General features: G+C 48.0%; 1 protein-coding gene across 1 annotated transcript in view; it reads right to left on the minus strand.

The window, feature by feature from the left end:
- TNFRSF11A (TNF receptor superfamily member 11a) overlaps positions 1–9172 on the minus strand; it is a gene marked incomplete at its 3' end in the record, with an annotated part of 32310 nt that extends 23138 nt beyond the window's left edge. Inside the window, exons 1-3 of the mRNA XM_029921540.1 lie at positions 9094–9172; positions 7771–7896; positions 3237–3380 (exon numbers count right to left, since the gene is read on the minus strand). Coding sequence (XP_029777400.1) covers positions 3237–3380; positions 7771–7888 — 262 coding nt within the window. The remainder of the gene's footprint in view (positions 1–3236; positions 3381–7770; positions 7897–9093) is intronic.
- Positions 9173–14823: the final 5651 nt, after the last annotated feature.

A 14823-nucleotide genomic window follows, 5' to 3' on the forward strand; every position in this document is an offset into this window, starting at 1 on the left:
ATTCTTTGTCTCCCTCTCTCTCTGTCCCTCCCCCACTTGAACTCTGTGTGTCTCTCTCTCTCCCAAAATTTTTTTTAAAAAACATTAAAACATTTTTTTAAAAGATATGGTATATAAGTATACAATGAAATATTACTTGGCAATAAAAAAGAATAAAATCCTGCCATTTGCAACAACACAGACGAAACTAGAATGTACTATGCTGAGTGAAATAAGTCAGTCAGAGAAAGACAAATATCATAGGATTTCACTCAAATGTGGAATTTAAGAAACTCAACAGATGAACACAGGGGAAGGGAAGGAAAAATAAGATAAAAACAGAGAGGGAGGCAAACTATAAGAGACTCTTAAATCCAGAGAACTGAGGGCTGATGGCGGGGAGGCAGGGGGTGGGCTAAGTGGGGGATGGGCATTAATGAGGGCACGTGTTGGCACCGGCACTGGGTGTCATAGGTGAGAGATGGATCACTGGGCTCTACTCCTGAAACCGTTACACTATATGTTAACCAACTTGGGTTGAAATCTTAAAAATTGAGTAATTATTTAATAATTGATCTAATAGTCCCCTTAATCTAGTAATTTGATTCAGCTTGAAACAATACTAACAGAAGCCCAGTTCACAGCTAGTTCCTCACATTAATTCAGACAGCTTTTAAAAATATTAACACACTCTAAAAGAGTAACCCTTAAAAACAAAGGACTTGCTAAGGAGCTGCAGGTCACACGTGGCTTTAAGTGCATCAAATCCATGCACTTGACGTCCGTATCCACAGTTTGAAACGCTGACCTGCCCGGGGCTTCCTACAGGGTCTCCCTTCCTCTTTCCCTGGACACAAGCACACTCCTCCCACTTTACAAAAGAAGGCACATTGCTTACCCTCTCCAAAGCCTGCTATGCTGCCAAACCTCGGAGATGCCAAAAAAACAAAACAAAAAACAACAACAAAAACCCACAACAAATCAAAATACTGGTAAGGGCAAACCTCCTGCACTCAGAGCGCCTCCATACAGTGTCTCTGCCTTTTCTGGTCTGTCGAGGGCAAGACGTGAGTGTGACCAAAGAATGGGGCATTTGGGACCAGGGCGAGCTGTTCAGAATTAAATGCACAGCAATGCAGGGCAGGAGTGAAATTTTTGCTCATCCACTTCACCCCTTCCATCCTCCGCCTACTTTCAGAGAACACACCATTCCCAAAGGAATATGGTGGAGAGACCATCCATCAGAAAAAAGGCCCCTTTTCTCATTCAGCTGGCACACTTGGGGGAGGGAAGGCTCTGGGTCCTGTTTGAGAATCAAATTCGTAAGGGAGTTGGCTGTTGTAGGGAGATTTTTTTCTAATTATTTAAAAGATTTTTAAAAATTTTATTCTTTTTTTAATGTTTCTTTTTGAGAGAAAGAGATAGGGCATAAGTGGGGGAGGGGCAGAGAGAGAGGGAGACACAGAATCCAAAGCAGGCTCCAGGCTCTGAGCTGTCAGCACTGAGCCCAAATGCGGGGCTCAAACCCATGAACTGTGAGATCATGACCTGAGCCGAAGTCGGACGCTTAACTGACTGAGCCACCCAGGCGCCCCAGATTTATCTTAATAATTAAAAAATTAAGTCAGACTTTTTCCAAGAGAAAGCTCATCTGGTTGATAGATTTGCTAACAAGGACTGACTGTACCAGTGACAGTCGGATGGACATCTTCCTCCATAGGAACTGAAATGAATACAATCTTAATTCTCCTAATCCTGTCCAGGGCTTCTGGGTTAAAACAAGTTGCCTCTAAATGAAGGATCAACAGGTATGAATAATCATTTGTTACATCTTGAAAAAACTGCTTTGCATGCTTTCCAGAAGTCAGGGCAGTAAATGCCTCTAAAGAGATATTTTTCTGTCAAGAAGATATCTATTTCTTTACTTTTAACAAAATTGAGAACACACTGAATTCTTAATGGAGAGATCATTCAAAACACCTTTTGAGGGGCTCCTGGGTGGCTCAGTCAGCTGAGTGTCTGACTTCAGCTCAGGTCATGATCTTGCTGTTTGCGAGTTCAAGCCCTATATGGAACTCAGGGCTGAGAGCACAGAGCCCGCTTCGGATCCTCTGCACTCCCCCACCCCCGTCTCTTCCCCTACCCTGCTTGTGCGCGCGTGCACACACACACACACACACACACACACACTCTCACTCTCTCTCTCTCTCTCTCTCTCTCTCTCTCTCAAAAATAAACATTCAAAAAAAAAAAACAACCCCAAACATTTCATGTCACACCACTACGTGACCTGGACATATGATTAAGAAAGTACTGAAAGAACTGATACTTGTCTGAGGGAAGGCTTCCTTAGCCATTTAGTAGTTATTTTTGGGACCAAGTTTCTCAGCACTTGGTGGAAATAGAGTTAATGCTGAATTCTGTTGTAATTTAGCAATAAATAATCTTCAACCATGAACATATGAATAAGAAAATACCCCACTCGTTATTAAGTTCATAGAGTTTTTACAGTTACAAGGTATCAAAAAATATTTTTGACAATCGGTTGTTCACTGTAATAACAATTTAGTCCAGAAGCGTTTTTAACTCTTAGAACCTTGACTCATGGGAAATTTTTAAAAATGACAATCTCAAATCCATGCAGATTTTTGATGTGAAATGTATGAAAAGGTGATTAATAAAAGGCCCTCCAAAATACATTAGAATAAAATTCTATGGTGAAAGTGAAATGGATACAAATTAAAGGAGGGAAAAGAACCCTATAAAACTTCCAAGCGTGAAGGACCATTAGTACATTTTTTTAAAGGGACGATGATGCCATCGAACTGCTAGGCTGTTTAGACGCCACTGAATTCCATTTTTATAAGTGTGACTGCCGTTATAATTCCTTGGAAACTAATTCCTTAGCAACTCTTTGGATTGGAGGAAAAAAAAAAAGTTAGCTGCCAACTTAAAAATACGCCAGGGGCGCATGGTTTTTCAAAATCCTCCAAAGGGGTTGCACCAGGTTTTAAAAAGGGTCTGAAGACCCCTGCCCGCCTAAGCGGGGATCCCGAGGTGTCCCCGACGGGGGAGCCTTGCGGGAGCGCCGCGCACCCACGTTCGCGTGGAGGAGCTTAAGCTGGCCCGGCTCAAGGGGACCCTGCTGGGGGGGAACCCCGCCCACCTGCTTCCCCGGGGCGGGAAGGAAGCCGAGACGCCTCTCGGGGGCCCCCTCCGCCCCCCTCCGCCCCCCTCCGCCCGCACCACGCCCCTACCCGGGTGCCGGGCGCCGAAGCCCGGGGCGCACTCGGCGTTGCGGCGACAGCAGTCACAGTCGGCGCTCCAGTGGTAGCCGGCCGTGCAGGCGCAGCGCCGCGGGGCCGTCCGGTTGCCGGGCTCCACCGCCACCAGGGCCTTGCCTGCGGGAGACAGAGACACAGGCGCTCACCTTCCACCCTCGGGCAACTCTGCAATACGGGGACAGGGACAGGGACAGGGACAGGGACAGGGACAGGGATGCAGCGACCGCCTTTCTCCCCGCAGGTGCATCATTCGGGACAGCGGGTTTTCTCGAAGTCCCAAGCTCCCCCCACAGTGATTGCACTACAACAGCCCTGCAGGGTAGGGTTCTCTCTCTCTCTCTCTCTCTCTCTTTCTCTCTCTCTCTCTCTCTCTCTCTCTCTCTCTCTCTCTCTCAAAAATTAAGAGACTTGTGGGTTTTTTTAAAAAAATGTTTGTTTTTGAGACAGAGAAAGGGCAGTAGGGGGGAAGGGCAGAGAGAGAGGGAGACAGGATCCCCAAGGAGGCTCTCCCCTCTGAGACCGTGACCGCAGCCAAAAGTCTGACGCTTAACCCACTGAACCCCGCCCCCGTCCCCCCCACCCCGAGTCTCCTGGGGTTTTCTTCAAAAGGCAATTTTCATGTCAATAGGAAGACTAAGTAGGGAGTTTATGATCATTGTCTATTCTGGCTAATGCAAAATAGATTTCACTTAAATTTTAGTGAATTCACATGGTCTTCACACTAACGCTAGACTGAAGCTAAGACAACAGGGATCCTGCGGGACCTCGGGATAACTCAGAGCTGTGAGGACAGGGGTCACATTGGAGAAGCCACGCATCACAGAGGCCGAGCCGGTTGACGTGCTTGGAAGTTCACCTCCCCGGCTACTCAGGGTAGCCCGTTTGTCACTTGTCTCTTTCCTCAGAACGCGCTGCCAAGTGCTCGCCTTCTTATCCCAAATCTGCCCTTTCCACTTTCTGGGGAAGGGAGGTCGTGCTTACACGCACAAGGCCACCTCCATTATTTGTTGATTCATATTTGCAATCTCACCCCGTCGCTAAAATTTTACAGTAACCCCCAAATCAGTACCCCTGGCACTGTTGTGGCCATTCTTGGACACACGCAGAACAGTGGAAATTTCGAGCCACTGGCCGGACATGCATGCTCTCAGCTGAGGTCAAATAAGGTCCCACTCTGTCTTCCTGTGACAGCTCTTACTGGAGTCAAGTGTCCTTTTTGTGGTTTATTTCATGCCCCATTTTTGGCATTTCTGTGCTTTTTGTTAGTGACCATTTGCTTTTTTAAAAAGTTTTTAATGTTTTACTTATTTTTTTGAGAGAGAGAGGGACAGCATGAGCAAGGGAGGGGCACAGAGAGAGGGAGACATAGAATCTGAAGCAGGCTCCAGGCTCTGAGCTGTCAGCACAGAGCCCGACGAGGGGCTCGAACCCACAAACTGTGGATCATGACCTGAGCTGATGTTGAACGCTTAATGGACTGAGCCACCCAGGCGCCCCAGTGATGCCATTGCTTAAAATGGCCCGTTTCAATTAATATTTCCAGGTCCTCAAGAAGGCCCTGGTGTGTCTCCCCGAGAAGGTACATGTTAAGATAAACTTTGTTCAGGCATGAGTTACAGCGTTGTTGGTTGTAAGTTCAAGGTTAATGAATCAGAATAGTTATTAAGTCGTCTTTAAACAGAAACACACACAAAACAAGGTCATAATGGAACAGTTAAGAAAGATATTGGGACCAGGGGCTCCCAGGAACCAGGAACCTAATCTAACCCATGGGAACAGTGGTTTCATATTTGCTAGTTCATTTCTTGTGGTGACTTTAGAGAACATGGATGTTAGTCTATGAATAACAAGAACCAACCTGCACACACACACGCACACGCACATGCACACACGATATTACGATATTATTTGAAACAGACTTTCCACCACTCTAGGACCCATCTGACCTGGACTGTCCAAATAGCCCCTGTCCTTGCACCCCTGAGTACTTCTAGAAGTTTGTTATGGGCAGATTGTGGGTCCTCTCCGAATTCCTGTTGTAATCCTAACTCCCAGTGTGATGGTGCTAAGGGCTGCTGCCTTCGGGAGGTGGTTCAGCCACGAGCTCAGAGACCACGTGAGTGGATTAGTGTCTCCATTCAGGGGCAGAGAGCTTCCTTCCTCCTCCTCTGCCCCGAGCCAGGTGGAGCCACGGCAAGAAACTCTTGAAATCCTGAAGAGGGCGCTCACCAAGAACCCAGCCGCGCCTGCGCCCTCCTCTCCCATCCAGCCTCCAGAACTGGAGACATAGAGGTCTGTTGTTGAAGCCGCTAGGTCTGTGCTATTGTCAGCGGAGCCTGAATGGACAGGATGGAGTTCCAAGGGGAAAAGAAACAAGCAAAGCAGACCCCTGCCCCGTCTCAGTAACAGCCTGCAGGAGGGGAGGTTTCCTGCTTGCATTCTTTTCAGACCAGAGCTTGGTGAGCCTGGAGACAGCCTCCTACGTTCCTCCTGGGTCCGCTCCCCGGGGCCCAGGTCAGTTGTATGGCCCCAAGGCCAATCTGCAGAAACGTGCCTAATGCCACACATACATGGACCAGGGTTGTTTCCTTGGAAAACTCTAATTCCAGGACCCCACTCAGATGTGGGTGGATGTAAGCCAGTGTGGTGAAGAACCATTCTGACATATTTTTAAGTATCTTAATGCACCAGGTTTGGGGCTTTAATCGACTTTGGCAGGAGACAGAATGAATCTTTATTTCCAAGAGACAGCAGTGAGTCAAGGTCATTACTAAGCAGTGGGAAAGAAAAAAGGCTTGATCAGATGCTTCTGCTCAGTGGAGTTTCCATGTTACCTTCTGCAGCCAAGATCTGCCTGCTCTCTCTAACACATTAGAAAATTGTGATGTTTAAAAAAAAAAAAAATACTTGTCTCCTAGTTTGTCCACTGAAAAGAACCGGTAAACAAGGATCAGTCCGGTAACAGTGAACCTTCCTGGCCCCTAGACCCGAGGTCGCTAGATAAGACGTTCCTCTGGACGCAGTCAGAAAGGAATTCTTTTTTGTTGTTGTTAAATTTTTTTAATGTTTTTTATTTATTTTTGAGAGTCAGAGACAGTGCGAGCAGGGGAGGGTCAGACAGAGAGGGAGACACAGAATCCGAAGCAGGCCCCAGGCTCTGAGCTAGCTGTCAGCACGGGGGGCTCGAACCCATGAACAGTGAGATCATGACCTGAGCCGAAGCTGGACGCTTCACCAACTGAGCCACCCAGGCGCCCCAGAAAGAAATTCTTAAAGAAATGACTGGTTTGAGGTTTGAGGCAGGAAATGTCCAAGATGAGCCTGGAAGCAAGCTCTTAAGGTCACCTGGGGTTGTATCAAAGACTGGGGGGCCACCTGGAGGAGGCAAGAAATCTGAGCACCCATACAACTAGTCACTGCAATAGCTTAAAGCACCTCACATACGCCTAACTGGCTGCGTTCATAATATTCATCCAAATCCTTTGGAGAAGCTTGGCAATCTAGTCATTCTTTTGAAAAGTGGTAAAGTTCCAAGCATTCATTCTACCTTTCCCGTATAACTATCCTGTGCTTCCGGGTAACGATTAGGTGAGAGAAGGTTCTCCAGCTACTAATGAAGACGGAGTAATGGGCCACCTTTCTACAGCTCCTCCTGGAAGTGCACTGAGGCCATGACCGTCAGCAGCCTTGCGTATCACAAGAGGACAGATAAGCAGCTGCTATATGATCCCGGCATTATGCGGACTATGAAGCAGTTTTACAAAACAAACAAAACCACCCAGCTTCTGACGACCTAACAACCCCTTTGCAGGAAATATCAGGAGACAGAAAAACTGTAGCAGTCTAATAGGGAGATCAAACTGTATAGTAAGACCGTGATGGTTCAGGAAAAAGACTTGAGAGTCTGTCTTGAGATCCGACTTTGAGTCTTGTTTCTCACTTGTTACCCCTGAAAAAGTCACCCACTGGCCCCTGGTCTCAGTTTCTTCCTCTGTAAAATGGGATAATTGTGGCTACCTGGTAGGGTTTCTATGAAGATTAAAAAACATGACACACAGGGAAACACTGAGGCGATATTCTATCAACTGTAACATGGGTTCCATGGTTAATTTGGGATGCAATTCTATTCCAGAACAAAACTCTGAAATGAAGGGACGCCTGGGTGCCTCAGTCGGTTAAGTGTCTGACTCTTGATTTGAACTCAGGACACGATCTCACGTTTTGTGAGATTGAGCCTCAAGTTGGGCTCTGTGCTGAGCATGGAGCCTGCTTGGGGTTCTCTCTCTCTGTCTCTCTCTCTCTCTCTGCCCCTCCCCTGCTTGCGCTCTCTCTCTCTCTCGCTCATAAAAAAATAAAGTTCTAAATGAAGAACGTTCACACAATGCTTCTGGGATCTGAAGCTACTTCTGGGAGTCCAAGGTCAAAGCTTCTTCCAATGCCCCCCAAAAAGCACCACCGTATCAAAAATAGCACTTATCCACACTTGCCACGGACATGCCTGAGTTACCTGAGTCGCAGACTTTATGCAGCAAGCATTTATCTTCTTCATTCCAGGTGTCCAAGTACTCGTCAGGGCCACAGGGCACGCACACACTCTCCGAGGTAGTAGTGCATTTAGAAGACATGTACTTTCCTTAATTTAGAAGGAAAAAAATGCAACAATTGAAAACCCCCCCCAATAACAACAAAAATACACCAGTCTACGGGACCACCAGTCTACGACCACCAGTCTACGACCACCAGTCTACGGGACTGTGACCCCAGGAGGCTCCCTGACATGGTAGGGCGCACGGGATGAGACCACGTGTCGGTGAGGGGCTCTCGGCCCTTCCAGCTGGCTGAGGTCGGCTCTCCGAGGTTTGCTGTGCTCAAGGTCACAGCAGCCGTTTAGCTCATTGGCGTAAAAGATCATCCTTTCCACCCTGACCAGGGAGAAGGACGGTGGTTCTCTAACAGGCACCTGAAGAACTTGAGGGGTTCCCTGGGGGCCGCACAAAAATCTCACTTTACCCTGCCCTCCTGGCTCCCGGATCCCCTCTGCCGTCAGCCTGGAGACTTAACTTCTTTCGCCCTACGTATACTATGGGCTTGCAGGTAACTCAGTTTGGTCACAGAATACTACACACACACACACACACACACACACACACACACACACACACGCATGCACATGCACAGCCATGCATGCATGCTCACGAAAATCACTGTATCTTGTTTCTGCACATCCGAAAAATATTTATAGCTTGACTATCTAAAGGATCTTGTTGTAGCGTATCCTTTGTTTCTAGAACGATGCATGAGTGAGGACCCTGTGGACTCAGGGCTTTACTGAGGCTGTGGAAACACTTGGCCATAATCTGGCGGAGCAGTTACGGAGAGAGGTAGTCGGGCCGCCTCTGCCCTCGGCAGGCGTGTGGGGGAGAGGATTTAGTCGGGGTGGGCAACTTTCAGCAGCAACAATTCCAGTCTGGTATTTCCCCCCACATTTTCTGTAAAATACTTTTCAAGAAAAGTTGCGTTTTACATGTTGTAAGTTTCAACTGCAAAGTGCTAAAATACGGTTTTTAAAACCTTGCTTTCTCAAGAAATGGGGTTTTAGAAAACTGTGTTCCAGCATAAATTAAGTACTGGTTTCTGCAATTGCTTTTGATTTTTAAGTGGTTTTATCTGTTGAGAGAAAGGATTTTGTATTCAGAGTGATACTGCAGTGTGACCTGCCACTCCCATAAAGAGTCCATCCAAATTTTTTTTAATCTGGCAGGATAGAAATTATTCCTTGGATTAAGAAATGAGAGCTCCGCCCACTTTTGAGGAGCAAGGAAACACAAACCTGGTTCACATTTATTACAGCATCGTCCAAAATGCTCGTAATGCCTCTCACGGGTGCACGGAGGGGTGATCTGAAAAGTCACCTGGAAAGGAAATTGACACCGGGTAGAGATTTTGCACAAGTCCTTTCTGGATAAAACAAAAGATGAATTGCCACGTTCCATTTCTGAAAAGCATAAGGAAACACCATAAACAGTCCTGAAACTCCTCTTTGTGTTATGACCTCCCCCAGGACGCCGCTTTTCCCATATTAGCGCCTTCCCCATTAAGAATGTATAAAATCAATTGATGCTGGTGTATAAACCCACTGAAGGGTTTAAAACCATTCGGTTATGCTCATGGTAAAATGATGGATTACGGTCACACGATGGACAAATACATGCTCAGCAACCCTGGTCATAAAACTGTAGGAGAACATAAGGAACCCCCTTCATATACATGTGTATATGAGAGATGTCAACTTTGGTCTCAGACTTTCTCTGAGTTTTTTAAAGTTTATTTATTTGGGGGGAGAGAGAGAGAGTGCGCATGCAGGCAGAGAGAGAGGAAGAGAATGCCAAACAGGCTCCACACCATCAGCACCGGCCCAGACATGGGGCTCAAACTCATGAGGTCACGACCGGAGCCGAAATCAAGAGTGAGATGCTTAACCGACTGAGCCGCCCAGGCGGCTCTGACATTCTCTGGGATTTAAAGGATGTGTCATACTGCTTACCTCTTAAAATTGAAACACACAGAAATTTTTTTTTAGGGCAGAACATCGGAGTGTTGTAGGAACCCCGCAGGGGTGGAGCCTGGATCCTGGCTGGGGACCTTGACCCCCACCCCCACCCCGACCGGCCGCTTACGCTTTCTGAGCCTGTTTCCTTTCTGTAGGATTCTAGATACAAAGTCGATCTCCAGATCTGCTCATCTACGTAAAACAAAACAAAACAGAAAGCCAGGTCCCCGACAGTCTCTCAGAGATTCTTATCTCTCCGCCGCAGAAAAGCTCTTTCTGTATCAGCTCTCTCGGGTGTGCGAGAAGAGACATGACACCAGGTCCTTGTGCGAGAAGAGACACGACACCAGGTCCTGTCGGCAGGCAGGCAGGTCGGAAACAGGACGGTGCAGAACCACATCTGCCGCTTGGCCTAACTGTCACCAAAGGCTGAATCTGGGGCTGGGGCTCCGGGATCCAAAGTTACAGATGACATGGGGCGTGTTCAGGGTGGTATGGCCGTAGAAAGTTACAAACCCTGCCCTCAATGGGCTGAAATACACCAGGGTGCTCCCCCGCCAACCCCCCAGGCAGATCCGACCTCAGCCCAAGAAGGCCAGGGAGGGTGTCCTAAGGGCTGTGACAAGTGAGCTCAGGCTTACAGGATACACAGAGGTGGGCCAGGTGAGGGGAAAAGGAACTGGCAGGGGGGGGGAGAGGGGCAAGGAAGACTTAGAACTGTGTCCGAGGCACGTGGGGTGGGGGGTGACGAGGGAGGCCAGCAGGGTGGTGGGAGCCGGCAATGACCTTGAGTTCGAAGAGCATATTAAAAGCCTGGGCGGGAGGTGTGGAAATAACAGACCTTAGATGAAGCCACACATCCTCGAAATACCCCCGTTATGGAAGGGAGTTTCATTCAGAAAGCACCACCCCCAGAAGAGCAGGGGCTGCTGAGCGGACGGGCGCGGGACGTGGCCAATGTGGACCCCTCTGACCTCCTGCTGGCCAGGCAGAGGGCTTCCGGGAGGGGTGCGGTGGGGAGGGTTACTTGGAGGCCACCGAGAATGTTCAATGTGTTCCTGGAGCCACGTGGGCCCGGGAGGTTGTATTTGGACTGGGCCCGGCTAACACTCCCCGGGGACGTGGGACACTGCAAACTGGACGCTCCCCACGTGGACTGGCGCAGGACAAGGGCTTAGGGCGGAGCAGTGAGCCCCGTGGAAACCAGGAGGAATGACCTAACAGAAGCCACCCCTCCACTGTGTTCTCTTTGTTGTCATAGCCATCCGCCCCTCTGCAGGCAGCCCTGGCCTGAATCTAGCGCCTCAACAGATGCTCACAGAAGGCGAACGGGGAGCAAAGGGGCAAAGCTGAAGGTCGTCAACGCAAATTCTAGCAAATAGGATTCATCCGAGCCTAATGACAAGTGCACACTCCTGTCATACTGATGACAAAGGCAAACAAGGGATGTATGTGGTCGGGCCTCGCTTCAGATGGTAAAGGTTATCAATGGCCTCTGGCTGATACGAAACCGGCAGCAGTCTCTGTAAGATAAGCCCAGGCTTTCTGCGGCCCACAGAGAGGTTCTTTCTTAGGGGAATTCGGTGAAAGGTCTGCCCCTGAAGCAGCTGCTTAGCACGCTATCAGGCTCCTGGCTGTCCTGGGCTCCAATCCTGCCTCCTGGGGAGCCCATCTGATGTGAGCCTGGAGACCATGGGCTTACCCATCCAGGAACCTGGCTGTGACACACTCCACCCATCCATCTTCCAACCCAGGGATTTTACACTTTCTGGCCAAAAGGGCGAAGTCACTGATCCCAGAGGTGACCAGATGACCCGCCTCCTCAACAGACGATTCCTTAGAATCCATTTCTCTCTCCTAAGCCTCCTGGAACTTTACACCTGGACAGGTCTTCTTTTTTTTTTTTTTTTTTAAATCAACATATAACTCACATTAAATTCACCACATGATGGTACAATTCAGTGGGTTTTAGTATATTCACAAAGGTGTGCAACCACAGGTGCCGAATATGTCTAGAACATTTTCATCACCCCCAAACCGACATATCTACTTGACTACAGGGCTATAGGATTACAGGTCTTTTAAGAAGCAGCAGCAATTTTGCGACTGGACCACTTGCCATGGTGAGGCGGACAATGAAGGCATCAATCTAATTGGAGGCACCGCTGAAACAGAGTGCTATTTTGTCCATTAGGCACATCACATGCCTTGCAGGATGCCTTTCAAACCTTCAAAACAGGATATATGTACACAACTTAAAAGACTACCTATATGTATGTTTAAAGAAATATGGTTTTTGGGTAAATAAAAAGAATCTGGAAAATTCTCTTTGGGATGCCCGCCCGCTCAGGAGAAGGCAAGTCGTGCCTTTGTCCTTCTTCCTCTTCCACACTGGCTCGCTCTACCAACTTCCTTTCCCTCCACCTGCAGAGATGCAGGCACAGGACGAACCCTCCTACCACAGGTCGGGGCGGCTCCCCGGACGCAGGCAGCATGTGCTCCACTCCCAGGAATGGGTTCCGGGGCTGTTCTTGGGCTGCAGGTCCCGTGTTGGTAACTATTAGGAAATCTGCTGGCCTGTCCATCCCCCCCGCCCCCCAGCTTCCAAGTCCCCGAGTCCTGCCTGCCTAGCGTGGCCTCGGTGAGCCTGTGCTCCGCCTCCTTTATGCCCCAGAGCTCCCTTATGCCACTCTCCTTCTGCCTACCTGTCTTGCCAAGGACATCCTTTGTGTGCCATTTTTTGGTGTGAATGAATGGATGCCCTCTAAGTCCGATCCCTCCCTTTTGCCTAAGGATTGTAGGGTTTTTTTTTTTTAAGTTTGTTTATTTTTGAGAGAGAGAGAGAAATTCTCAGGCGCAGAGCCTGACACAGGGTTCGATCCCACGAGCCAGGAGATCATGACCTGAGCTGAAATCAAGGTCAGATGCCCAGCCAACTGAGCCACCCAGGCGCCCCCTTCCTACAGATCTTAGTTCTGATGTCTACCATCTCACCAGCACCTGGGGGGAGCCCCTGCTGGTCCTCAAGCCTTCCCTTCCAACTGCTCAGAATTTGGGCCTGACTCCATCCCCCAAGACCAAGCTCTTGGTGCTTGTGAGGTGGCTATTATCAGAGGTAGCAATCCTGGTAAGGCAGTAGTTTGATAAAAGTCCCGTTCCTGCTCACGTGTTACAGAGGCAGACTCACGTGGGGAGGGGGCGTTAGCAGAAAAGGTGGCTTGTTCACCCTGCAGTCTCCTTTCTTTGCTCAAGATGCAACAGCAGAAGGACTTTGGTAACTGAACTGAGACACGCCTTGTAGTTATCTAGATCTTTCTGTCCCTGAGCTCCTTTATGATCGACTTGTTTCCTTCTAAAACAATGGAGCTTTTGAACCACAGTTGGTTTCATGAAACAAAGCAGAGCCACTTTCTCCATTTCTAGCTGCTCCCCCTTGCAGGTGCTAAAGGGGAGACCTGACCCGTGATCCGCGGGGGAAACTCCACAGAAGAGCTGCTCTGGGGGCAGGCTTGGGGTTGGGTCTGTTGGGAGCATTTGTGTTTCAGAGAATCCAATGGTGCTTACAAGTCTTTTTTTTTTTTTTTTTTTTTTTTAAGCCATGCACTGACAGGGTTCTACTACAGTTCTTTTTTAAAATATTTTTTAATGTTTATTTTTGAGAGAGCATGAGCAGGGAAGGGGCAGAGAGAGGGAGATACAGAATCCGAAGCAGGCTCCAGGCTCCGAGCTGTCAGCACAGAGCCTGACGCGGGGCTCGAACCCACGAACCGTGACACCATGACCTGAGCTGAAGTCGGACGCTTAATTAACCCACTGAGCCACCCAGACGCCCCTACTGCAATTCTTAATAAACTTCAAAAATGATGTTTGACCCACATCACAGATTTATATCAACCAATCTGTTTTCTAATAGACTTCCTCTGAATTAATAAGGAACACTGGAGTGTGTTTATAGTAAATATGCTTTGCCTAGCCCCCCACCCACATAGATTCCTTGGAAAGCCTGAGAAAAAGGAGTTAAAATGGCGAGATGATACATTTAACTTATTGGCCTTCTGTTGCTTTACTCTCTCGTATGTTTTGCGTCGTGGGTGTTTTTTTCAGGGCATACAGGCTTCTGTTTATTTTCACAGGTGACGATCTCGCCCAGAATGAGCGTGTCCGCAGTCGGCACAAGGCTTTGTGAAGCACGAGGAGGATAATAAATTGTAAATCACGTCTCTTTATAAAGCTGCATGGATTTATTTCCCAATGCAAAGCCGTGCTGAATCTAATTCCAAAAAACCCTACGCTGAGGAAAGATAACATCTTCGCCAGGGAAGCTAGAGACTGCGGGTCTATATTTAGATCCCGTAGGGAAGGTTGCCTTAAATATTTATTTTTTGTGCTGTTAAGCAACCCGATTGTGGGGAAAGTCATTATGGATACTAAAATTACTTGCTGGCTCTGCTGAAAATTCACACGGACATGTAACAAAGCAGAAAGGAGCTTGCCCCCTTCTGCCAAATCAAGGGGGGGAAAAGAACCCAATCCAGAAAAACAAATGAGGGATTTTCCATAGGTTTTATTTTATAAAATATCATCTGTGACTATATTTGAGAAATTTGGCTATACTTTAAGTAAAGATAGTATCAAATTTCGGAATGTTACAGTCGAATTGAAAGATGTGGTTTGTGTAAAGAGAGAAACTATTAAATGTGAAAATCAGACCTTACTTAATAGTCCTGCTGCCCTTGAAAAAGCATAATCCTTAAAGAAAGTCACCGTTGAAATCGCTCCTTCTCAGAATAGAATACAAAGAGATTGCCAGTGACCTGTGTCCCACAGAACTCGTTTACTAGGACTGTCTCACTCCAGGAAACTGTCTCTGAAGCCTTTGATTCTAGGAACAAATGAACAACAAACAAAAGATAACGCTGAACCGATCAGAGCCACCCAGCTCCTCGTGCATTTCTTTTTTTCTGGGCCGCAGGGGGGTCTAAGTGTCTCCCTTGACGAACACCACCCCAA

The sequence above is a fragment of the Suricata suricatta genome, chromosome 14, assembly GCF_006229205.1.
Source record: "Suricata suricatta isolate VVHF042 chromosome 14, meerkat_22Aug2017_6uvM2_HiC, whole genome shotgun sequence".
Lineage (NCBI taxonomy): Eukaryota > Metazoa > Chordata > Mammalia > Carnivora > Herpestidae > Suricata > Suricata suricatta.